This window comes from Cetorhinus maximus, chromosome 25 (assembly GCF_964194155.1).
Source record: "Cetorhinus maximus chromosome 25, sCetMax3.hap1.1, whole genome shotgun sequence".
Taxonomy (NCBI): Eukaryota; Metazoa; Chordata; class Chondrichthyes; order Lamniformes; family Cetorhinidae; genus Cetorhinus; species Cetorhinus maximus.
In genome coordinates, this window is record NC_135903.1 from 34,743,254 (window position 1) to 34,763,259 (window position 20,006).

At 44.8% G+C, this 20,006-nt stretch overlaps 1 protein-coding gene across 4 annotated transcripts in view; it reads right to left on the bottom strand.

Moving 5' to 3' along the window:
- Positions 1–217: 217 nt before the first annotated feature.
- LOC144668048 (supervillin-like) overlaps positions 218–20,006 on the bottom strand; it is a 141,280-nt gene continuing 121,491 nt past the window's right edge. For all 4 annotated transcript variants that reach the window (XM_078529795.1, XM_078529791.1, XM_078529793.1 and 1 more), the window contains 6 exons: positions 14,255–14,388; positions 13,440–13,595; positions 9,399–9,539; positions 9,171–9,283; positions 4,724–4,882; positions 218–2,961 (listed from right to left, as the gene is read on the bottom strand). In XM_078529795.1, coding sequence (XP_078385921.1) covers positions 2,875–2,961; positions 4,724–4,882; positions 9,171–9,283; positions 9,399–9,539; positions 13,440–13,595; positions 14,255–14,388 — 790 coding nt within the window. In that variant the 3' untranslated portion in view covers positions 218–2,874. The remainder of the gene's footprint in view (positions 2,962–4,723; positions 4,883–9,170; positions 9,284–9,398; positions 9,540–13,439; positions 13,596–14,254; positions 14,389–20,006) is intronic.

The window sequence follows — 20,006 nt, forward strand, 5'->3', positions numbered from 1 at the left end:
CCTCTGAGCAGAGGACGCTGAGCCACGATTGCCAGTGATCCCCGGCTGGTACACCAAATGATGCCTCGTTCAGCATTTTGGAGGCTGGGGGGTGGGGGGTGCGGGTCTCCTCGTTGCCTCAATGATACCTACCCCCATTCTGAAGCAGGATAGAGCCAGCCCAACAAACACCTTGAAGAAACATAGGCCGCTCACACAGATCAGTTTACTCACCACCTTCACAAAATATCTCCATTCAGTTTTAATACAGCTGCATTACATTAAATACACTGTTGTTTGACACAGCCTCAACTTCCTAGAGGCCCTGAAAAGCAGACTTAAAACTGTACATTAAAAAAAAAGAGATTTAAATATCACAATTTCAGGATCCACATTTCACAGGGGGCAACAAAAAAAAACACACTGCTGCAAAATATTTCTTTGTGATAATCACCAAGGGAATCCCACAGTCTCGGCTTCCCTTCTAACTTTCTCCCTGTCACCTTGCAATGTGACCCCCGCAGGCAGATCACGAGCAAGAGCAGAGGCTGCTCTGCGGACTGAAAGGCATTAAAATACTTCCAGAAACCTCTGGAATTGTGCAATGTTTATAAAAACAAAGTATCAACTTAAAAAGCCGCATAAGCATAACACATAGGAGTGAGGCAATAGATGGTGCTTTTACATTAGTTTCGTGGCATGTTAATGCCCTGGTTTATAATTGCTGTGAGATTACACAATTTTCCTCACCAGCACTGAGCTCCTTACCCATCAACGCATCACTAAGGCAGGATCGACTGATTTCTCTTAAATCAGGAAAGTGGGTCACTTTAAAGCCAATGATTTTGTCAATATTAATAACAGGTTCCCTGCATGAAGAGTAAACACTTGGATAAGGCAGCAAAGGGATAGCTATGTCATGGATCTAGACTCCAGCAAGAGTCAGTGCTTTCAAAAGGGTGGGAGAGGAGGAAGGAAAAACAACAAAAGAAAATGTTATAAACATTGGCACTCCATCTGAAATCAGCAGGGAGTTAATTGGCACAGTCCCTCGAAAGCACTGCAGAAATTAATGCCCACCCTGGAGGTGAGTTTAGAAGCAGGGGGAGCATTTGATTTGATCGGGCGGGAGGGGGTGGGGTGGGAATTTCGTCGCCTTCCTGCCTCCACCTGATTAAGCCCAACACAGGAAGGCGTGTGGATAACCTGGTATGTTAAGCATGCACATAATAACATCACTCTCAGTAATCTCCAGCCTCAGCTGTTGGTTCCCTTAACACTGGGCTGAGCAACTCAGCAGCTGAAAAATCACTGAGTATCCTGGCAGTTCCGATGGTCATAACCACTGTCAGGGGCCGGTCAGTCCACTAAGGGCTCATTAGCTCACCCTGGTGGGTCTGGGACACAGCCAGGCCCTGGCCTGTGCCACTGGGATGTGTCAACATTTCAAATGGTAGCTTAAGGCTGGACAGGTTCCTTGTTAACACTGCTCGAAATACAAACTCCCAGCATTTACAAAATATAATAATAAAAAACTAAATTAAAAACATAAAAGTTTACATCACAATGCATTACTAATATGAGGCAGAAAGCCTCAAATTCTAGGTGTAACCTCTGTACAAGTGCACCACTAATACTAGGAGAGATTTGATTGGGTCCAGGGGTGGGGGAATGCAATGGTGGTAGATATAAAGGGCACAAAAAAAATAGAAAAGGCCACACACCCATTCTTCTGCAGTAAATGCACAGCCACCTCAACTACAGATTTCCCTCAGTTTCCATGCTATCTTCCCATTCTCCGTATGAACCAAAGAGACCTGCTCTAACCCTTGATCCCCTTTCTCAAGAGCTACTGTTGCCATTTCTTGCATGAATTCAGCAATCAACCCAGAGTTAACTGCTTCTTTTTCTGGTCTGTTCCACATCCACTATTTATAGGGACAAAGAGTTTCATAATCTCTGTCCTAGTGGTTTATGTATTTGTAATTTCATCCTTGGATCCTGTGTTCACAGTCCATGCCAAATAATCCACCTATCTCGGACTTACCCGTGCCTTTCACTAGTCTAGAGACCCGAGCTGTGTCTCCTCTCAGCTCTCCACCAATGGGAATAACTTCAGTCACCTGTATAACTTTGTTCTTCCAAGCCATGGGATTGATGAACCAATCAGGGTACAGAACTCAGGTGTCAAAGTTCAGGCCCCAAGGAGGGCCTAATGATTAACTCTGAGGGAAAAAGTTACCAAAAAGCATGACAAGCACAAGGACCCCACCATAGGGTTGTCAACTCTAGTAGGATGAATTTTTGGAGGCTTCAGCACATGATCTCCCTCCCAGTCAGCCAGCCTTTTATTCCCCCATCCCCAATATGTTTATAACAAATAAGTGTGGAAAAAAAAAAACGATGCAATCATTCATAATGTCTCTGTGATGCTTCTCCCTGGTTGCTCGCAGCACTTTCTAGAGATTGAGTTTAACTCCTGGAGAAATGACAACCCTACCTCAGCGCTAGAGGCAGGAATTAGCATTGGTCAGGATGGGAAATTAATGGGCCTGCGAGAAAATCCAGGGGCGGGATTTTCCGGCCCCACCCACCGCTGGGATCGTCCGGTCCCGCCAAAAGTCAATGGTCTTTTGGCTGGGCCGCCCAATCTCCCGTGGTGGGTCCGGCCATGACAGGGCCGGAAAGTCACAACTAACCCAGAAGGACATGCACTCCAACCTACGCACCCGTACAGAGTTTAAAACACACGGAAGACATTTTTACGGAGCCGTGGCAATTTAATCGATGAACCTCACTCCCCAAGCTCCTCCTGAATAATGTGGTGAGCTGGGGGGCTGTGGGTGGAATTGTTAACATTCCTGGGCAGACTAGGTTGAAATTCTCGTTGTCTTGTCAGAACAGGCCCTTGGCTTTTTTCCAATTCACTTGCTTCCAGCTGGGAAGTTGGTAAAATTCCTCCCTTGGCATTTGCACAATTTTCTGCAAAGGAAAATGAAACAAAGAAAAAAAATCAGATTAGAAAAATGTTAATTAAAACGAGATAATAAAGAACGGAGGCAAAACAGACATGCAAAAATGTTACGTCTCTTTGGCACGTACCAAAATGCTTCACACAAAATGAGTTACTTTTAAAGGGCAGTAACTGTTACATGGGAAAATGTGTTGGAAATTTTGTGTGCAGCAGGATTCCACAAACCAGGAAGATAATTTTTATACATATGAACTTGCCTTTGCCACATGCTTAAGAAGTGGAGTAGATTAAATGACCAACCAGGAGCCTATGCCATCACACAACTAAGCAAGAAGTTTTAGGGAAAATAAGTCATGCATTTATATATTGTCTTTGCTAGTCTTTCTGGAACACAGAATACAGTGCCCCAGATAGCAACGACCAGTTAATCTTTTCCTGGGCTTCTTTGAAGTTAGTCAGGATACCAAAAGAGTTTCCGCTTTTTCAAACAGCGCCAAGAGGACTTGATAGGGTGGACACTGGGAGGGTGTTTCCTTTTGTGGGGGAGACTCGAACTAGGGGGCACGGTTTAAAAATAAGAGGTCGCCCTTTTAAGACAGAGATAAGGAATTTTTATTCCCCTCTGGAGGGTAGTTAGTCCATGGAATTCTCTTCCCCAGAAAGTAGCAGAGCCTGGGTCATTGAATTTATTCAAGGCAGAGCTAGACAGATTTTTGATGGACAAGGGAGTCAAGGGTTATGGGGGGCAGACAGGAAAGTAGAGTTGAGATCACAATCAGATCAGCCACGACCTTACTGAATGGCGGAGTAGGCTCAGAGGGCCAAATGGCCTACTCCTGTTCCTAAATCCCTATGTAATATTTCATTGGAAAACGTACCAGAGAGGAGAATTTTATTTTGCGTTCTACACAGTGAGTTGCTGTGATCTGCAATCCACTGCCTGAAAGGCTGGTGAAAGCAGATTCAATAGTTATGTATAAAAGTCAACTGGAGATATACTGGAAAAGGAATAATTTGCAGGCTATGGGGAAAAAGCAGGGGAGTGGGACTAATTCGATAGGTCTTTCAAAGATTCAGCAAAAGCATGATGAGCTGAATGGCCTCTCCCTGTGCTGTATGGTCCTAGTTCATCTGAATAGGAGTGCACTCACTCCCTCAGCGGAGTCAGCCTAGGATTGGAGTGTCAATAGTAAATAGAGGAACTGCTAAATATGAAAAGCTGCATATCATCAAGCACAGAAGGGGTGGCAAATATTAGATGAGCCATTGTTTCGATCGTGATATATGTTCTCTAAAGAAACTAAGTACTTATGCCAGATCAATGGAACCCTTTCACTACTTAAGAGACAGTCAGGAAGACAGACTGAACTAGCAAACAGCAAAGAAATCCACAAAATAAACATCGAGTCAAAGGAGATTTAAACTTTCTCCTCCTCTCCTCTCTTGAAGGTGTTGATTCCCAGCTGCAGTAAGGCCCCTTGGACTCCTGTTGCCTTCTTGTGCCTCACCTAAGTTGCCATTTTTCACCTGTGGACCTGGAAAGTTAGTGATTTAAGGCTATTGAATAGTGGAGGCATCACTGCCACACCTGATCACATTGTTCACCCACATACTGAACGTGATAAGTGCAGGTTTGAATGCCAACATCTGATGTTAGCCTCCATTAGTCCTTCAAACAAGACTTGTTCTGAAAAGCAATTTCTGCCCAATGAACCCCAGAACATCCAAGTAATGTTGCAAGAGTAATTTATCACATTAGACAAGGGTTACCTTAAAATCTTCATCAGACAGATAGGTTTCTAGTCTGTGTGGGTCAATCCCCTCTGGTAAGGGTCTCGACATGATCTCCTCCAGTGAGTATTGTGTCTTGCACAGTCTCGATAAAGCATCCTGAACTAGGAGCACTCCTTTCGCAACACCCTGCTGCACCTGAGTCATACAAGGAATACACTGATGAGAAAAGTTACTCTCAATATGAAAAGTGTCAAACACCATTGTGCATACACACTTTGAGAGACAGGTAGTTCCTGACTTTGTGTGATTGTTTAAAACAAAGTTTAAAACAGGTGATAGGCCATTGTCAATCTGCAGCTTGTCTCATGTCTCTCTTGTTCTTATTTCCATTCAAGTTAATCAGAATAAAAGTGGGGAGAGATGTAAAGGCACCCACTTGTCAATGTTGGAGTTGTGCTTCAATAGAGTATATGCTTTAAGTTGGTAATTAAGAACAACCATCTGAATGCAACATGGAAAGGATAAAGCAAGAAACAGTTGGGAAAAGATTAGGGAATTGTTGCAAGGGTATAAAAACCAGTTCACTCAGTGATTTTTTTTATTCATTCATGGAATGTGGGCATCGCTGCGCTAAGCCAGCATTTATTGCCCATCCCTACTAGCCTTTGAGAAGGTGGTGGTGAGCTGTTCTTCTTGAACTGCTGTGGTCCATGTGGTGTAGGTACACCCACAGTGCTGTTAGAGAGGGAGTTCCAGGATTTTGACCCAGCAACAGTGAAGGAATGGCGATATATTTCCAAGTCAGGATGGTGAGTGATTTGGAGGGGAACTTCCAGGTGGTGGTGTTCCCATGTGTCAGCTTCTCTTGTCCTTCTAGATGGTAGTGGTTGTGGGTATGGAAGGTGCTGTCTAAGGAATGTTGGTGAGTCCCTGCAGTGCATCTTGTAGATGGTACACACTGTTGCTACTGTACATTGGTGGTGTAGGGAATGAATGTTTGTGGATGGGGTGCCAATCAAGCAGGCTGCTTTGTCCTGTATGGTGTCGAGCTTCTTGAGTGTTGTTGGAGCTGCACTCATCCAGGAAAGTGGAGAGTATTCCATTACACTCTTGACCTATGCCTTGTAGATGGTGGACAGGCTTTGAGGAGTCAGGAGGTGAGTTATTTGCCACAGGATTCCTAGCCTCTTGTAGCCACAGTATTTATAATGGCTAGTCCAGTTCAGTTTCTGGTCAATGGTAACCCCCAGGATGTGGGGGATTCAGTGATGATAATGCCATTGAATATCAAGGGGTGATGTTAGATTTTCTCTTGTTGGAGATGGTCATTGCCTGGCACTTGTGTGGTGTGAATGTTACTTGCCACTTGTCAGCCCAAGCTTGGATATTGTCCAGGTCTCGCTGCATTTGGACATGGACTGCTTCAGTATCTGAGGAGTTGTGAATGGTGCTGAACATTGTGCAATCTTCAGCAAACAGCCCGACTTCTGACCTTATAGTCGAAGGAAGGTCATTGATGAAGCAGCTGAAGATGGCTGGGCCTAGGACACTATCCTGAGGAACTCCTGCAGTGATGACCTGGAACTGAGATGACTGACCTCCAACAACCACAACCATCTTCCTTTGTGCCAGGTATGACTCCAACCAGCAGAGAGTTTTTTCCCTGATTCTCATTGATGCCAGTTTTGCTGGGGCTCCTTGATGCCACACTTGGTCAAATGCTGCCTTGATGTCAAGGGCAGTCACACTCACTTCACCTCGGGAATTCAGCTCTTTTGTCCATGTTTGAAATAAGGCTGTAATGAGGTCAGGGGCTGAATGGCCCTGTCGGAACCCAAACTGAGTGTCAGTGAGCAGGTTATTGCTAAACAAGTGCCGCTCGATAGCAACATTGATGACTCCTATCATTGTACTGATGATCGAGATGTTGGGGTGGTCATTGGCTGGATATTACTTTTCCTGCTTTATTTGTAGAGGACATACCTGGGCAATTTTCCGCATTGTCAGGTAGATGCCAGTGTTGTAGCTGTACTGGAACAGCTTGGCTAGGGGCGTGGCAAGTTCTGAGCACAAGTCTTCAGTACTATTGATGGAATATTGTCAGGGCCCATGGCCTTTGCACGATCCAGTGCCTTCAGCAGTTGCTTGATATAATGTAGAGTGAATCAGATTGGCTGAAGACTGGCATCTGTGATGCTGCAGACCTCTGGAAAAGGCCAAGATGGATCATCCACTCGGCACTTCTGGCTAGAGATTGTTGCAAATGCTTCAGCCTTATCTTTTGCACTCATGTGCTGGGCTCTCCCATCATTGAGGGTGAGGGTATTTGTGGAGCTTCCTCCTCCAGTGAGTTGTTTAATCGTCCACCAGCATTCATGACTGGATGTGGCAGGACTGTAGAGCTTAGATCTAATCTGTTGATTGTGGAATTGCTTAGCTCTGTCTATCACTTGCTGCTTATGCTGTTTGACACACAAGAAGTCCTGTGTTGTCGCTTCACCAGGCTGATGCCTCATTTTAGGAATAAAGAGAGAAAATGATGGAAAAACTCCATTGGTCTGGCAGCATCTGTGGAGAGAGAAACACAGTTAATGTTTTGAGTCTGTGTGACTCTTCTTTCTCCCTCCACAGATGCTGTCAGACCTGCTGAGTTTTTCCAGCATTTTCTGTTTCTATTTCAGATTTCCAGCATCCACAGTATTTTTCTTTTACCTCATTTTTAGGTATGCCTGGTGCTGCCCTCCTGCACTTTTCATTGAACCAGGGTTGATTCCCTGGTTTGGTGGTAATGGTAGAGTGGGGAATATGCCGGGCCATGAGGTTACAGATTGTAGTTGAGTACAATTCTGCTGCTGCTGATGGCCCACAGCGCCTCATGGTTGCCCAGTTTTGAGTTGTTAGATCTGTTCAAACTCTATCCCATTTAGCACGGTGGTAGTGCCACACAACATGATGGAGGGTATCCTCAATGTGAAGAAGGGACTTTGTCTCCACAAGGACCAAGCAGTGGTTACTTCTACCGATATGGACAGGTGGTTGGTGAGGATGAAGTCAAATATGTTTTCCCCTCTTGTTGGTTCCCTCCCCACCTGCTGCAGACCCAGTCTAGCAGCTATGTCCTTTAGGATTTGGCCAGCTTGATCTGTTATGGTGCTACCGAGCCACTCTTGGTGATGGACATTGAAGTCCCCCGCCCAGAGTACAATCTGTGCCCTTGCCACCCTCAATGCTTCCTCCAAGTGGTGTTCAACATGGAGGAGCACTGATTCATCAGCTGAGGTGGGGCAGCACGTGGTAATCGGCAGGAGGTTTCCTTGCCCATGTTTAACCTGATGCCATTAGATGGGTTCTGGAGTCGATGTTGAGGACACTCTGGGCAACTCCCTCCCAACTGTATACTACTGTGCCGCCACTTCTGCCGGGTCTGCCCTGCTGGTGGGACAGGACATAGCCAGGGATGGTGATGGTGGTGTCTGGGACATTGTCTGTTAGGTATGATTCTGTGAGAATGACTGTGTCAGGCTATCTGTGAGGCAGCTCTCCCAATTTGGGCACTGGCCCCCAGATGTTGGTAAGGAGGACTTTGCAGGGTTGACAGGGCTGAGTTTGCTGTAGAGGAATCTGTCTTTACTCTGTAGTCTTGGAAATAAACCTGGCTTAAGGAAAAGACAGGCTTCAGATTCATCCTTCCCTCAATAGATGATTAGTGGAATTAATACCACTTACCATCATGTCTCACATTACAGCCTAAAGTCAAAATCTACCCTATTTGGAATGCAATAATTTTGCAAAACTCTTTGAAACAGTTGAGCTTGTAAAAAGGAGTTAAAAACCTGATAGGTTGAAATGGAATTGCATCCTAATAGATGGGTTATGCACTAGGCATTAGCTTGAAACAGGTACTCGCCCAGGGTGATGTAGCACTGGGTTATATTGTGGTCTTTCCATTGCTCTCTGGTTAGGTAAGTGCATCATTGTAACAACAATATCGAACATTTGTAATGCACCTGCCGCATAGTAAAATATCCCAAGACACCTCATAGGAGGGTTATCGGACAAAATTTTAAATCAAACTGTGTAAAGAGATATTGGAATAGGTGATCAAAAGCTTCATTAAAAAAAAAGTGTAGCAAAGACAGAAGAGGCCTTCTAAGAAAAAGCCATCAAACAGTTCATGAGGCAATTAGTACATGGTGTTGCTGTCTTGCACACAAATGACTTAGTCCACCTTGAGTTAAAACCATAAAATTCGTTGGGTTAAAGTTTTCAGGAGCATCATAAAAGGAGAAGAGAGAGATAGTGAGGTTTACAGAAGGAATTCCAAAGAAGGGAGCTCATCCATAAAGGATGACTAATGTGTGAGGTTCTGGAGGGTACCTGCTCCGGCAGAACTATAATCCAGCCTATTTTAGGAGAGAATAGCAATAATCATTCTAAACAGCTCATAATTAAAAAGCATTTTATTGTTGAGAAGTGAGGGTACCTGTTGCATGATCTCCGTGTCGTATTCCCACCGCGGGAAGATATTGGTGAAGGTCAGTGGCTCTGCACCAGCATGCACCAGGTATGCTTTTAGGGGTCGCCTCGGGTTCTTTTCTGAATGGATAAACACAAAGATTCCATTTTCTGCCTCAAGACAGTTGACCAATGTTGAAGAATTGACTGTGTCAGCTCATGATTTCCATCTATCGCATTGCATTGTGCGACTGACCTGTGCAGTATTGCAGTGTCGTCTCCATGGCACATTTTCGCTCCATGTCCCATCGAATTTTCGCTGAGCCTGTGCTTTCACTGTCTGGCCACCAGCCCTGCCACAGGTAAACTTCCAGATGGCTATCGACAAGGAACAAAGCTGGAGAAACCCGATGTGTAAAGTGAGATATTCGGTCGTATACAATTTAGACAATAGGATCAATGTTAACCCCCAGCACTTTTTTGGGACAGGAGGTCTAACTTGAGGCCTGGACTTCCAGGCCTTGTCGGTATGCCCCTGATTAGCTGACTGCCTGAAACAGCTGGAAAGTGGCTAATGGCTGATGGACAGGAACATTAATTTGGGTGGCCAGAGGATGCTGTTCAGAAGCAAAGGACAGTTCACTGGCAGCCAGGTAAGCATTTTGGGAGAAACCCTCGGGAGATAAGTGCTGGGATGGCAAAGGCAAGACAAGAGCAGAGAAGGCCATGACTATCTTTGTGGGACCCAGGACCTCTTGCCCTGACAAAGACTAGTTTTCCATTTACCCCAGAGGGAGCTTAGGAACTTGATGCCGGATTTTTGCCTGTGAGGTGTGAACCTGGCAGTGCGAGCTCAGGGTATTTCCATCTCAAGGAGGTGAACATGGACTGGAGATGGACCCACTGCCTCCCGTAGCAGGCCAGAGACATTAATGGAGACGAGCGAATGCCAAGGTGGGCAGATTACAAGGCCCGCTTGCATTCACTGGGACATCGACCCAGTTCACAACATGGTGGTTAGGTCCCCTAACTCTCATCCCCCCTACCCATACTGCATGCCCCCTCCAGACCCCCAAGTATTCTCCATACCCCTCTTGCATCCTCCGTACCCACTGTTCCAGTGTCCACAAGGTACAGAACCAATGAGCCCTGTAATAACACTAACAAGTTTTTGAACTACTCATGAAATTGTCAAAGTAAGTGAACAGTCATTCAAACTCCCGTAAAAAAAAACTGCACCTCTTACAAGCCGCTAAAACTGTCAATAAAACACAGCCATTCAGACCCGCATCAAAAAAAGCTTTAATTCTCTTAACACTTCTTAATCTTGTCCAAATAAACAAGGGTATTGAAAAACCACTTCAAAAGAAAGATAATGTTATTACTTATAAAATCTTATAAAACTGTAAATCAAACAAAGCTAAAAGTCCCCTTCACTGCTGTGTAAACAACCCCCTATAGAACTGAATCCATTTGTGGGTTTGGAGCTCAGACAAGCATTCATAATTTGATTCCATTACACAGCTGTGTGAACAAAAGCTCTAAATCTGAATACATTGGAACCTTTGAAGCAGGCTGAACAGATGGCCACCTAGCTCACCAGATGGCTGACCTCTTTGATTGACAGGTCAGCCATCTTTTGGATATAGGGATTTATACAGTACTGTATTGGAAAATTAGAAATTGCAGAAAGCAATTCTGCATACCTAGTCTGAGACCTTGAGATTTCCTGTACTTCAGGGCCAAACATGGCAATTCCATAAGCGATCAGTTGGTAAAATAAATTAATGTACTTTTTATATGCATATTTACATTATTGCACTTAAATATTTCATAAAATAAACTATTTTGAGCTGCTATTTGACGGTCATTTCGCACGATGCAGCCATTTTGTGCACAGGAAGATCCCATAAACAACAATAAGATAAATGCCCAAGTAATCTGTCACAGGTTCCATTTGCTGGTAAATAATGAGGGAGGAATGTTGGCTAGGATACTGGGGAACCACCAGCTGTACTTTGACTACAGTCTGAAGAGGCAGAAGGGATCACCAGTGAAGAACAAGCACCTCTGATGATGGGGAACTACCTCAGTGCTGTGGAGCAGGGAGGGATCGAGTGGCCTACTCCTGCTCCTAATTCATTTCTGCAGGCCTGCCACATCCAGTCGTGAATGATGGTGGACAAATAAACAACTCACTAGAGGAGGAGGCTCCACAAATATCACCATCCTCAATGATGGGGGAGCCCAGCATATCAGTGCAAAAGATAAGGCTGAAGTATTTGCAACAATCTCTGCCAGAAGTGCCAAGTGGATGATCCATCTCGGTTTCCTCCGGAGATTCCTAGCATCACAAATACCAGTCTTCAGCCAATTCGATTCACTCCACGTGATATCAAGAAAAGGCTGAAGACACTGGATAGTGCAAAGGATATGGGCCCTGACAACATTCCAGCAATAGTAATGAAGACTTGTGCTCCAAAACTTGCTGCGCCCATAGCCAAGCTGTTCTAGTACAGCTGCAACACTGGCATCTACCTGGCAATGTGGAAAATTGCCCAGGTACACAAAAAGCAGGACAAATCCAAACTGGCCAACTACCGTGCCATCAGTCTACTCTCGATCATCAGCAGTGATGAAAGGGGCCATCAGTAGTGCTATCAAGCAGCACTTGCTTAGCAATCACCTGCTCATGGGCAATCAGTTTGGGCTCTGCTAAGGTCACTCAGCTCCTGACCTCATTACAGCCTTGGTTCAAACATGGACAAAAGAGCTGAACTCCAGAGGTGAGGTGAGAGTGACTGCCCTTGACATCAAGGCGGTATTTGACAGTGTGGCATCAAGGAGCCCTAGCAAAATTGGAGTCAATGGGAATCAGGGGGTAAACTCTCCGCTGGTTGGAGTTATACCAAGCACAAAGGAAGATGGCTGTGGTTGTTGAAGGTCAATCATCTCACTTCCAGGACATCACTGCAGGAGTTCCTCAGGGTAGTGTCCTAGGCCCAACCATCTTCAGCTGCTTCGTCAATGACTTTCCTTCCATAATAAAGTCACAGGTAGGGATGTTCACTGATGATTGCACAATATTCAGCGCCATTCGCAACTCCTCAGATACTGAAACAGTCCATGTCTAAATGCAGCAAGACCTGGACAATATCCAGACTTGGGCTGACAAGTGGCAAGTAACATTTGCACCACACAAGTGTCAGGCAGTGACCATCTCCAACAAGAGAGAATCTAACCATCACCCCTTGACATTCAATGGCATCACCATCAATGAATCCCTCACTACCAATATCCTGGGGGTTACCATTGATCCAGAAACTGAACTGGACTAGCCATATAAATACTTTGGCTACAAGAGCAGGTCAGAGGCTAGGAATCATTTGGCAAGTAACTTACCTCATGACTCCCTAAAGCCTGACCACTATCTACAAGGCACACATTAGGAGTGTGATGGAATACTCTCCACTTGCCTGGAAGAGTGCCGCTCAAACTACACTCAAGAAGCTTGTTATCATCCTGGGCAAAGGAGCTGGTTTGATTCGCACCCCATCCACAAATATTCACTCCCTCCACCAATGGAGCACACTGGCAGCTGTGTGTACCATCACCTTCCTAACCCACGACCACTACTATCTAGAAGGACAAGGGCAGCAGACACATGGGGACACCACCATCTGGAAGTTCCACTCCAAGCCACTCACCATCCTGACTTGGAAATGTATCGCCGTTCCTTTACTGTCTCTGGGTCAAAATCCTGGAACTCCCTCCCTAACAGCACTGTGGGTGTACCTACACCTCATGGGCTGCAGCGGTTCAAGAAGCCAGCTCATCACTACCTTCTCAAGGGAAATTAGGGCTAGGCAATAAATGCTGGCCGAGCCAGTGAATCCCACATCCCGTGAGTGAATAAAAAATGGTGCCTGTGGGATCTTGCTGTGCTGCACCATTTCCTACATTACTACAGTGGCTGAACCTCAAAAAGTACTCCATTGGCTTTAAAAATCCTTTGGGGTACGGAAGTTGTAAAGGTGCCGTATAAATACAAGCCATTGTTTCTTTCAATGTGGTGCCCGGTTGGAAATAGGCATTCAATTTCTCGTCTAGGGCTCTAACCTGACACCTTCTGACACAAAAGCAAACAAACGTCACCAAGTTGACAATGATGTCATTGGAGAAAGACAACCCAGAATCCCCTTTCCTTGTGGATCTGTACCCCTCCCCCTCCTGCTTGTGCCCTGGTTTGTGTCTGCCCTTTACCTGTTTAGTGCTGCATGCAGGAAAGAGTGTTCACCTGGCTGAGGTACTGAGCAGAGGTCCTCCTGTAGGAATGGCATTGCCATGATGCCACTGGTGATACGTGTGGGACTGAACTGCTCTGTCACAGTGAACTCCCCCGAGGAAGCAGTCAACCTGAAGAGCCGCACAGTGAAGTTGTATTTCCCGGGATCTGTGGGAAGTGAAAGCTAACAATCAAGACAGGGAGGGAGATACCCGAGTTATTAAATAGACCTAATGAGACTATTAGCAATGAGCAAGCAGCTTTTGGATGTCTCAGCCCATCTTCGAACGACCGTAAGCTTTGCATTATCTGAAACTCCACCAACTAGCCGGAATTTCTAATCTTCCCCTAATACGAATTGTCACGTTACCAACCAGAAGCAGTTACAAAGTTATCTGGAATTCATACCTGTATACTGTATTATTTTAGACTTTAATTTATGTTTTAATGTACTGTTGAAGATTAGAAGTATAAAGAATACTGTTCTTTAATTCCTGAGTACTTACATATTAGTTCATGCTACAAGTATTGCACTGTATTCCATTGGTAAACGGAACTCTCCATTAACCGGCACCACCCATTCCCCATGCTTACTGGGTGACAAAGATTTTAACTATATAAGAGGTACAGTCTGGAACCAAAAGAAAATATACTCAGCATCCAGTCAATCTGGACACTACACTACCCCACCCCCACATCCCTGTTTTGCCCCCAGTATATCTGGACCCCTCATTCCCCCCACCCCCATCCCCATCCCATTTCGCTTTACTTGCAATCTGGACTCCACACCCAGCCTACTTTGAGCCCCAGAGTCCCAGTTCTGTTACCTTGTAACATGCAGTCATACGTTTTTCGATTCCGCTGTCCTAGTGCACGCCAGAAGTCTGGATGTTCAGAACCTTCTTCTAACTCACACACCGTTACATCTGTCCTACTCCACAGACCCAGCTCCTGAGGAGGTCTAAGGAAATAAAGAACTTGCATTTATATTGAGCCTAATCATGACTCTCAGAAACGTTCCAAAAGCCCATCAAATACAATGGGATTACTTTAAAGTTAAGTTGCTCATGTTTGCTCAGAAAACTCACCCGACATGTTCACAACAAGACTGAACAAACAGCAAAGGGTGAACATACACCGGAGAAAACATAAAAGTCACGGGCGTATGTAAAGTTACAGTACACTACGGAGCTCAAACAGTGAGACTACCCTTGATGGTCGTAGCAAGCAGGAGATCTAGTCTCCTTGGACGAAACTGGCTGAAAGAAATTCAATTGGAATGGACTGAAATCTTCCAACTGAGAACCAATGGACTTTCAGAGCTACTACAAAATATGCCTCAGATTTCAAGGAAGCACTTGGGAAAAATTGAAGGGCTACAAGCAAAAATTCATACAGATCCAGAGGCAACACCAAGATTTATGAAGACAAGACCAGTACCTTATGCAAAGCGGGAGAAGATAGACACAGAACTAGACAGATTAGAGAAACTGGGAGTGATACAACCAGTGCAGTTTTCAGAGTGGGCAGCTCCAATTGTACCTGTTCTCAAACCTGACCGAAGTATTCAAATATGCAGGAATTATAAATTAACGGTCAATAAAGTTGCAAAATTGGACGGACACCCCATACCTAAAATTGATGATTTAGACACTAAATTGGCAGGTGGAACGGCCTACACGAAGTTAGATGTGAGTCACGCCTACCAACAATTGGAATTAGAGAAGGCATCTCGGAATTTTGTCACCATAAATATATATAAGGGATTGTACCAATACACCCGTTTACCTTTTGGCGTATCTTCTGCTTGCGCCGTAGTCCAAAGAACCATGGAAACTTTACTACAGGGTCTGCCCCATCTTGTAGTTTATTTGGATGACATTCTCATGACTGGATTCACTGAAAAGGAACATTTGATGAACTTGGAAGAAGTTCTGAAACGTTTTCGCAGGTGGGAGTGAGATTGAAAAAGGAAAAGTGCACATTCCAGGCGAAAGAGGTAACTTACCTAGGTCACAAGGTAGATCCACAAGGCCTACATCCAGTTGAAGAAAAAATGAAAGCCATTAAAGAAACCCCAGAGCCAAAGAATACATCCAAACTGAAATCATTCTTGGGAATGATTAATTACTATGGACATTTCTTAGTTAACTTGTCGACAGAACTGGCACCCCTGTATAACTTGCTCAAGAGAAACCAGAGATGGTCATGGCAAACACCATAAGAAGAAGCTTTCACAAAAGTGAAACAGTTGTTACACTCATCTACACTTCTAGTACATTTTGACCCCAAAAAGTAGTTGATATTAACATGTGATGCATCACCAAATGGAGTGGGAGCAGTGCTTTCCCATCAAAATGGATGATGGATCAGAACGATTTGTAGGATATGTGTCTAGAACACTCAGTACTGCAGATAAAAAGTACTCTTGAAAAAGAAGGCCTGGCAATCATTTTTGGGGTTAAGAAGTTTCATCAATGTGTGCATGGTTGTCATTTTAGCATCATAACGGACCACAAACCATTATTATGACTATTTGGGGAAATCAAGGCTATACCCCCTATAGCATCAGCAAGAGTACAAAGGTGGGTGTTGATCTTGGCAGGGTATGAGTATACTTATATTCATAGGCCCGGAAGTCAATTTGCAAACACAGATGCACTCAGTCATTTACCCTTGCAAGTAAAAGATGAGGATGTTCCAATTCCTCAGGAATTTGTTTTGTTATTGAACTCCCTGGACTCATCACCGATATGTGCTAAACAAATTAAAGATTGGATAAACTGAGACCCGGTCTTATCTAAAGTGAGAAATTAAGTTCTTCATGGTTAGTCACAGAAACAAGAATCTGATGAAATGAAACTGTATTTCCAGAGAAGATACGAGATAACCAGCCAAGAAGGTATTTTATTGTGGGGAACTCGGGTGATTTTTTTCTTCCAAAAGGGTGAAAGCCATTGTTATCCGAACTTCACAGTGCACATCCCGGAATTTCCAAAATTATGGCAATAGCACGCAGCTATATGTGATGGCCGGGAATGGATGGAAAAATAGAAAACTAGCTGTATGCAGTGTCAACAAATACAAAAATTACCTGCAACAGCCCCTTTACACCCTTGGGAATGGCCAGGAAGACCAGGGGTACGAGTACACATTGATTATATGGGACCTTTTATGGGAACAATGTTTTTACTCATCGTAGATGCTCATTCAAGATGGATGGACATATACAAAGTGAGGTCACCCACATCTTAGCGGTGATAGACAAGCTATGACAAAGTTTCGCAATTAATGGATTACCTGAAGTGCTAGTACCATATAATGGAACAGTATTCACAAGTGCTGAATTCAACTGATTTACAAGCCTCAATGGTATTGTTCATGTGAAAACATCTCCATCCCACCCTTCTTCAAATGAACTCGCTGAGAGAGCAGTTCAGACATTCAAATCTGGTATGAAGAAATTGTCTGAAGACTCGATAGCAACTAAGTTAGCACAATTTCTATTCCATTTTAGAACCACCCCTAATTCGGTGACAGGTGTCACACCTGCGGAATTGTTAATGAAGCACCATCTCCGATTGAGACTGAGCCTAATTACGCCAAAGTTGGGGTTGGGGAAGTAGAAGGAAGGCAGCAAAGTCAGAAAATGGGACATGATTGTAACAGTTGGAACAGAATATTTAATGTAGGAGAGAAAATATTCATGAAAAATTTTAGAGAAGGACCAGCACGGGTGCTTGGTCAGATAAGTGCAGTAACAGGACCCCTTTCCTACCATGAGAAAGTCGATGATTGAGTAATTAGAAGACATGTGTATCACATACGAAGAGGAGAAACCAAATACCCTGAAATGAATCCACAATTGTTCAAGACTGAATCGACTGAATAGTTGAAAGGACTAAGCAGAGTACAAATGTGTTTGAAGGGACAACTATACCTGAAATAGTCGAAGAAACAGATTTACAGGTACCTACTGAAGAATTAGATGCTCAGTCAACTCCAGTAAAGGAGGTTCCAAATCATACTTCAGAAGTTGTAGAGCTGAGACGTTCTATATGTATAAGGAAACCCCCAGAGAGACTGACATTGTAAATAACTTGATATATTGAAAATATAAAATGTATTTTTCAGCAAATGGGGAGGGATGTAGTAATCTGATATGTAATACACCTTTATGACAAGTGTTGTAATGTAAGATCACATGATCTTAATACCCAATAGCAGAGTAGTGTGGGTTACCACTGAGAGAGAGTCTTGAGTTAGACACTGAAGAGTGAAGACAGAGTTTTGAGTTGTGAGCACACAAATGTAGCTGCTGAGTTTAGTTTGTAAATAAACAGCATGTGTTTGTTCTAACAACAATCCATTGATGTTCTCTGTCTCTGTACTGAGTTGATCGCCCTGAATAAAATGTGCAACCCAGATCCTTTAGCCCCAATAAGCCAAAGGGCATTAGATCCAACAGGTAGGCTGATTCTGTTATCTAACAAAAATCTAAGGTTATCAGAGGTAGATAGGAATGTAGAACTCGAAATACAAACAGATCAGCTATGATCTTATTGAATGGCGGAGCAGGTTCGAGGGGCCAGATGGTCTACTTCTACTCTTACATTGTATGTTCGCATGTAAATTATAAGATGGTGGTTAGTCCAGCAGTCAGCGCCACACATGGCCTTTGTTACATGCACATCCTGCTTGTTCCTCTGCCTGCTGATGATATGGTCGATTAAATGCCAATGTATAGAATGGGGGCGCATCCCAGACGTCTTGTTGCAATTAGGGAGGTGGAAAACAGTGTTGGTGATTGAGAGCTCATACTCAGCAAGAGGAGACTGTTCTGTTACAACTGCCACTCCCATTTCTTCCAATTACCTCTTCCCACAAATGGTGATCTGTACCAACCCTTGTGTTGAAGTCACCAAGAATGATTAGCCTGTCTGACATCGGGACAGTAGCGATCAAAGAGAGGAGGCCATTATAGAATTTATCCTCGACTTCATCAGGGTTGGTCATGACAGGGGCATACACACTGATGACAGTTTCTTGTAGCTGTGCAGGGGAAGTTTAAGCACCATCAAACAATCATTAACACCCTTGGCAAGGCAAGTCAGCTTACTGATGAGATGGTTCAAGCCTACGCCAGCTTCACATCGCTCTTTTTTTCCCCACAGCCACTCGAAAAGAATGTGTAACCTGTTCCGATTTCCTTGAGTTGACCCTCCTGAGGAAGACAAGTCTCACTGAGGCCGTTGAATTGGACATTGTTCCTGGCCAGCTCTTTACTGACAAGAGTTCTTCTCTCAGGTCTTGTTGACTGTGGTGTTGTCCATGAGGGTGCACACGTTCCATGCGCCAGTGTTGACAGGTGTCACCTTTACTTTTTGGAGATTGACTTACGACTACATTGATGGGATCCCTGGTGGCTATAGCCTTTTGGTCAGAGAGGTGAAGCAGATAATATTTAGGGCACTTTTTCTCGCCCCTTCCTCATACTAGGAAGGTAAGCAGTGTGGTCCTGGAAAGGGCTGCTCAGTCACGGAGCTGCAGAGTTCCTCTTCTGCTTCTTTCCAGTGAAATGCGACCCTATGGCTTGAGCCGCCTGTGTGCAGGTTCACGGTATCAGCTCCCAGTGAATCCACACCTGCTGCTACATCAATCACCCATCACCATAGGACCTGTGACAGATGGTTGGTGGATGACAGATGATAGAAAGTTGATGAACATGACTTGTGCATGAATTGGATTATAGGTGTGGGAGAGTTGGGCATTATCAGCCTCACTCACTCATCCTGACTTATCTTGGTCCAGTGGCAAGATGAGTCTAGACGGCTGGAGATAGATCCGGATGTAGTGAGTGACCAGGACGTCTTCTGTGTCTTTTCGAGCTCTACACGTTCCACAACCCGGCGCTGAGCTGCCTTCAAGACTGCTGGACCTTAGATTGGTCTCATCTGCTCAGCTCTCTGGAAACAGTCTTCATATGCCAGGGAGACAAGTCCCTGAGATGCTGAGGGTAGGAGGCCCGACAGCCACTCTCACTTGATTTGACCCACCTATTGAAGTGGGGTGTGCCCACTCTCACATGCTACCAACTACTTGGAGCCACAGTTGAGAACTGGGTGAAGGTGAGGAATACAGGAGCCTCTCCAAAGAGTGTAGCGAGCCCGTCTAGGAGAGGCGCTACCTCCCAGAGAGAGAGAGGAGGGGGTCAAAGCTAAGGGCCAGGGTGTGGCTCTCAGCAACCGCACCCCCCCCCACCCCCCACTGATGCTGGGTCCCTCAATCAAGCACCAAGTGCCTTTGAACGAGGGACGCAATCCCCTCCCCCCACCCCAGGCTTCCCGGATGATGCCTCCCCTATCCGCCTCACGAGATGCGGCCCTTAAGTGGGCATTAATTTCTCACTTAAAGGCCTCAATTAGCATCCAGTCAGGAAGGTCATCCACAAGCCTTCACACCCTGGAGTTAATCACCAGAGGCGGGAAGGAGCTGGGGTGCCCACTTGGCACCCACCCACCTAATTAAGTCATTAAATTGCTCATCACCTCCAAAGTTGCCATAGTGGGGCGCAGGGGG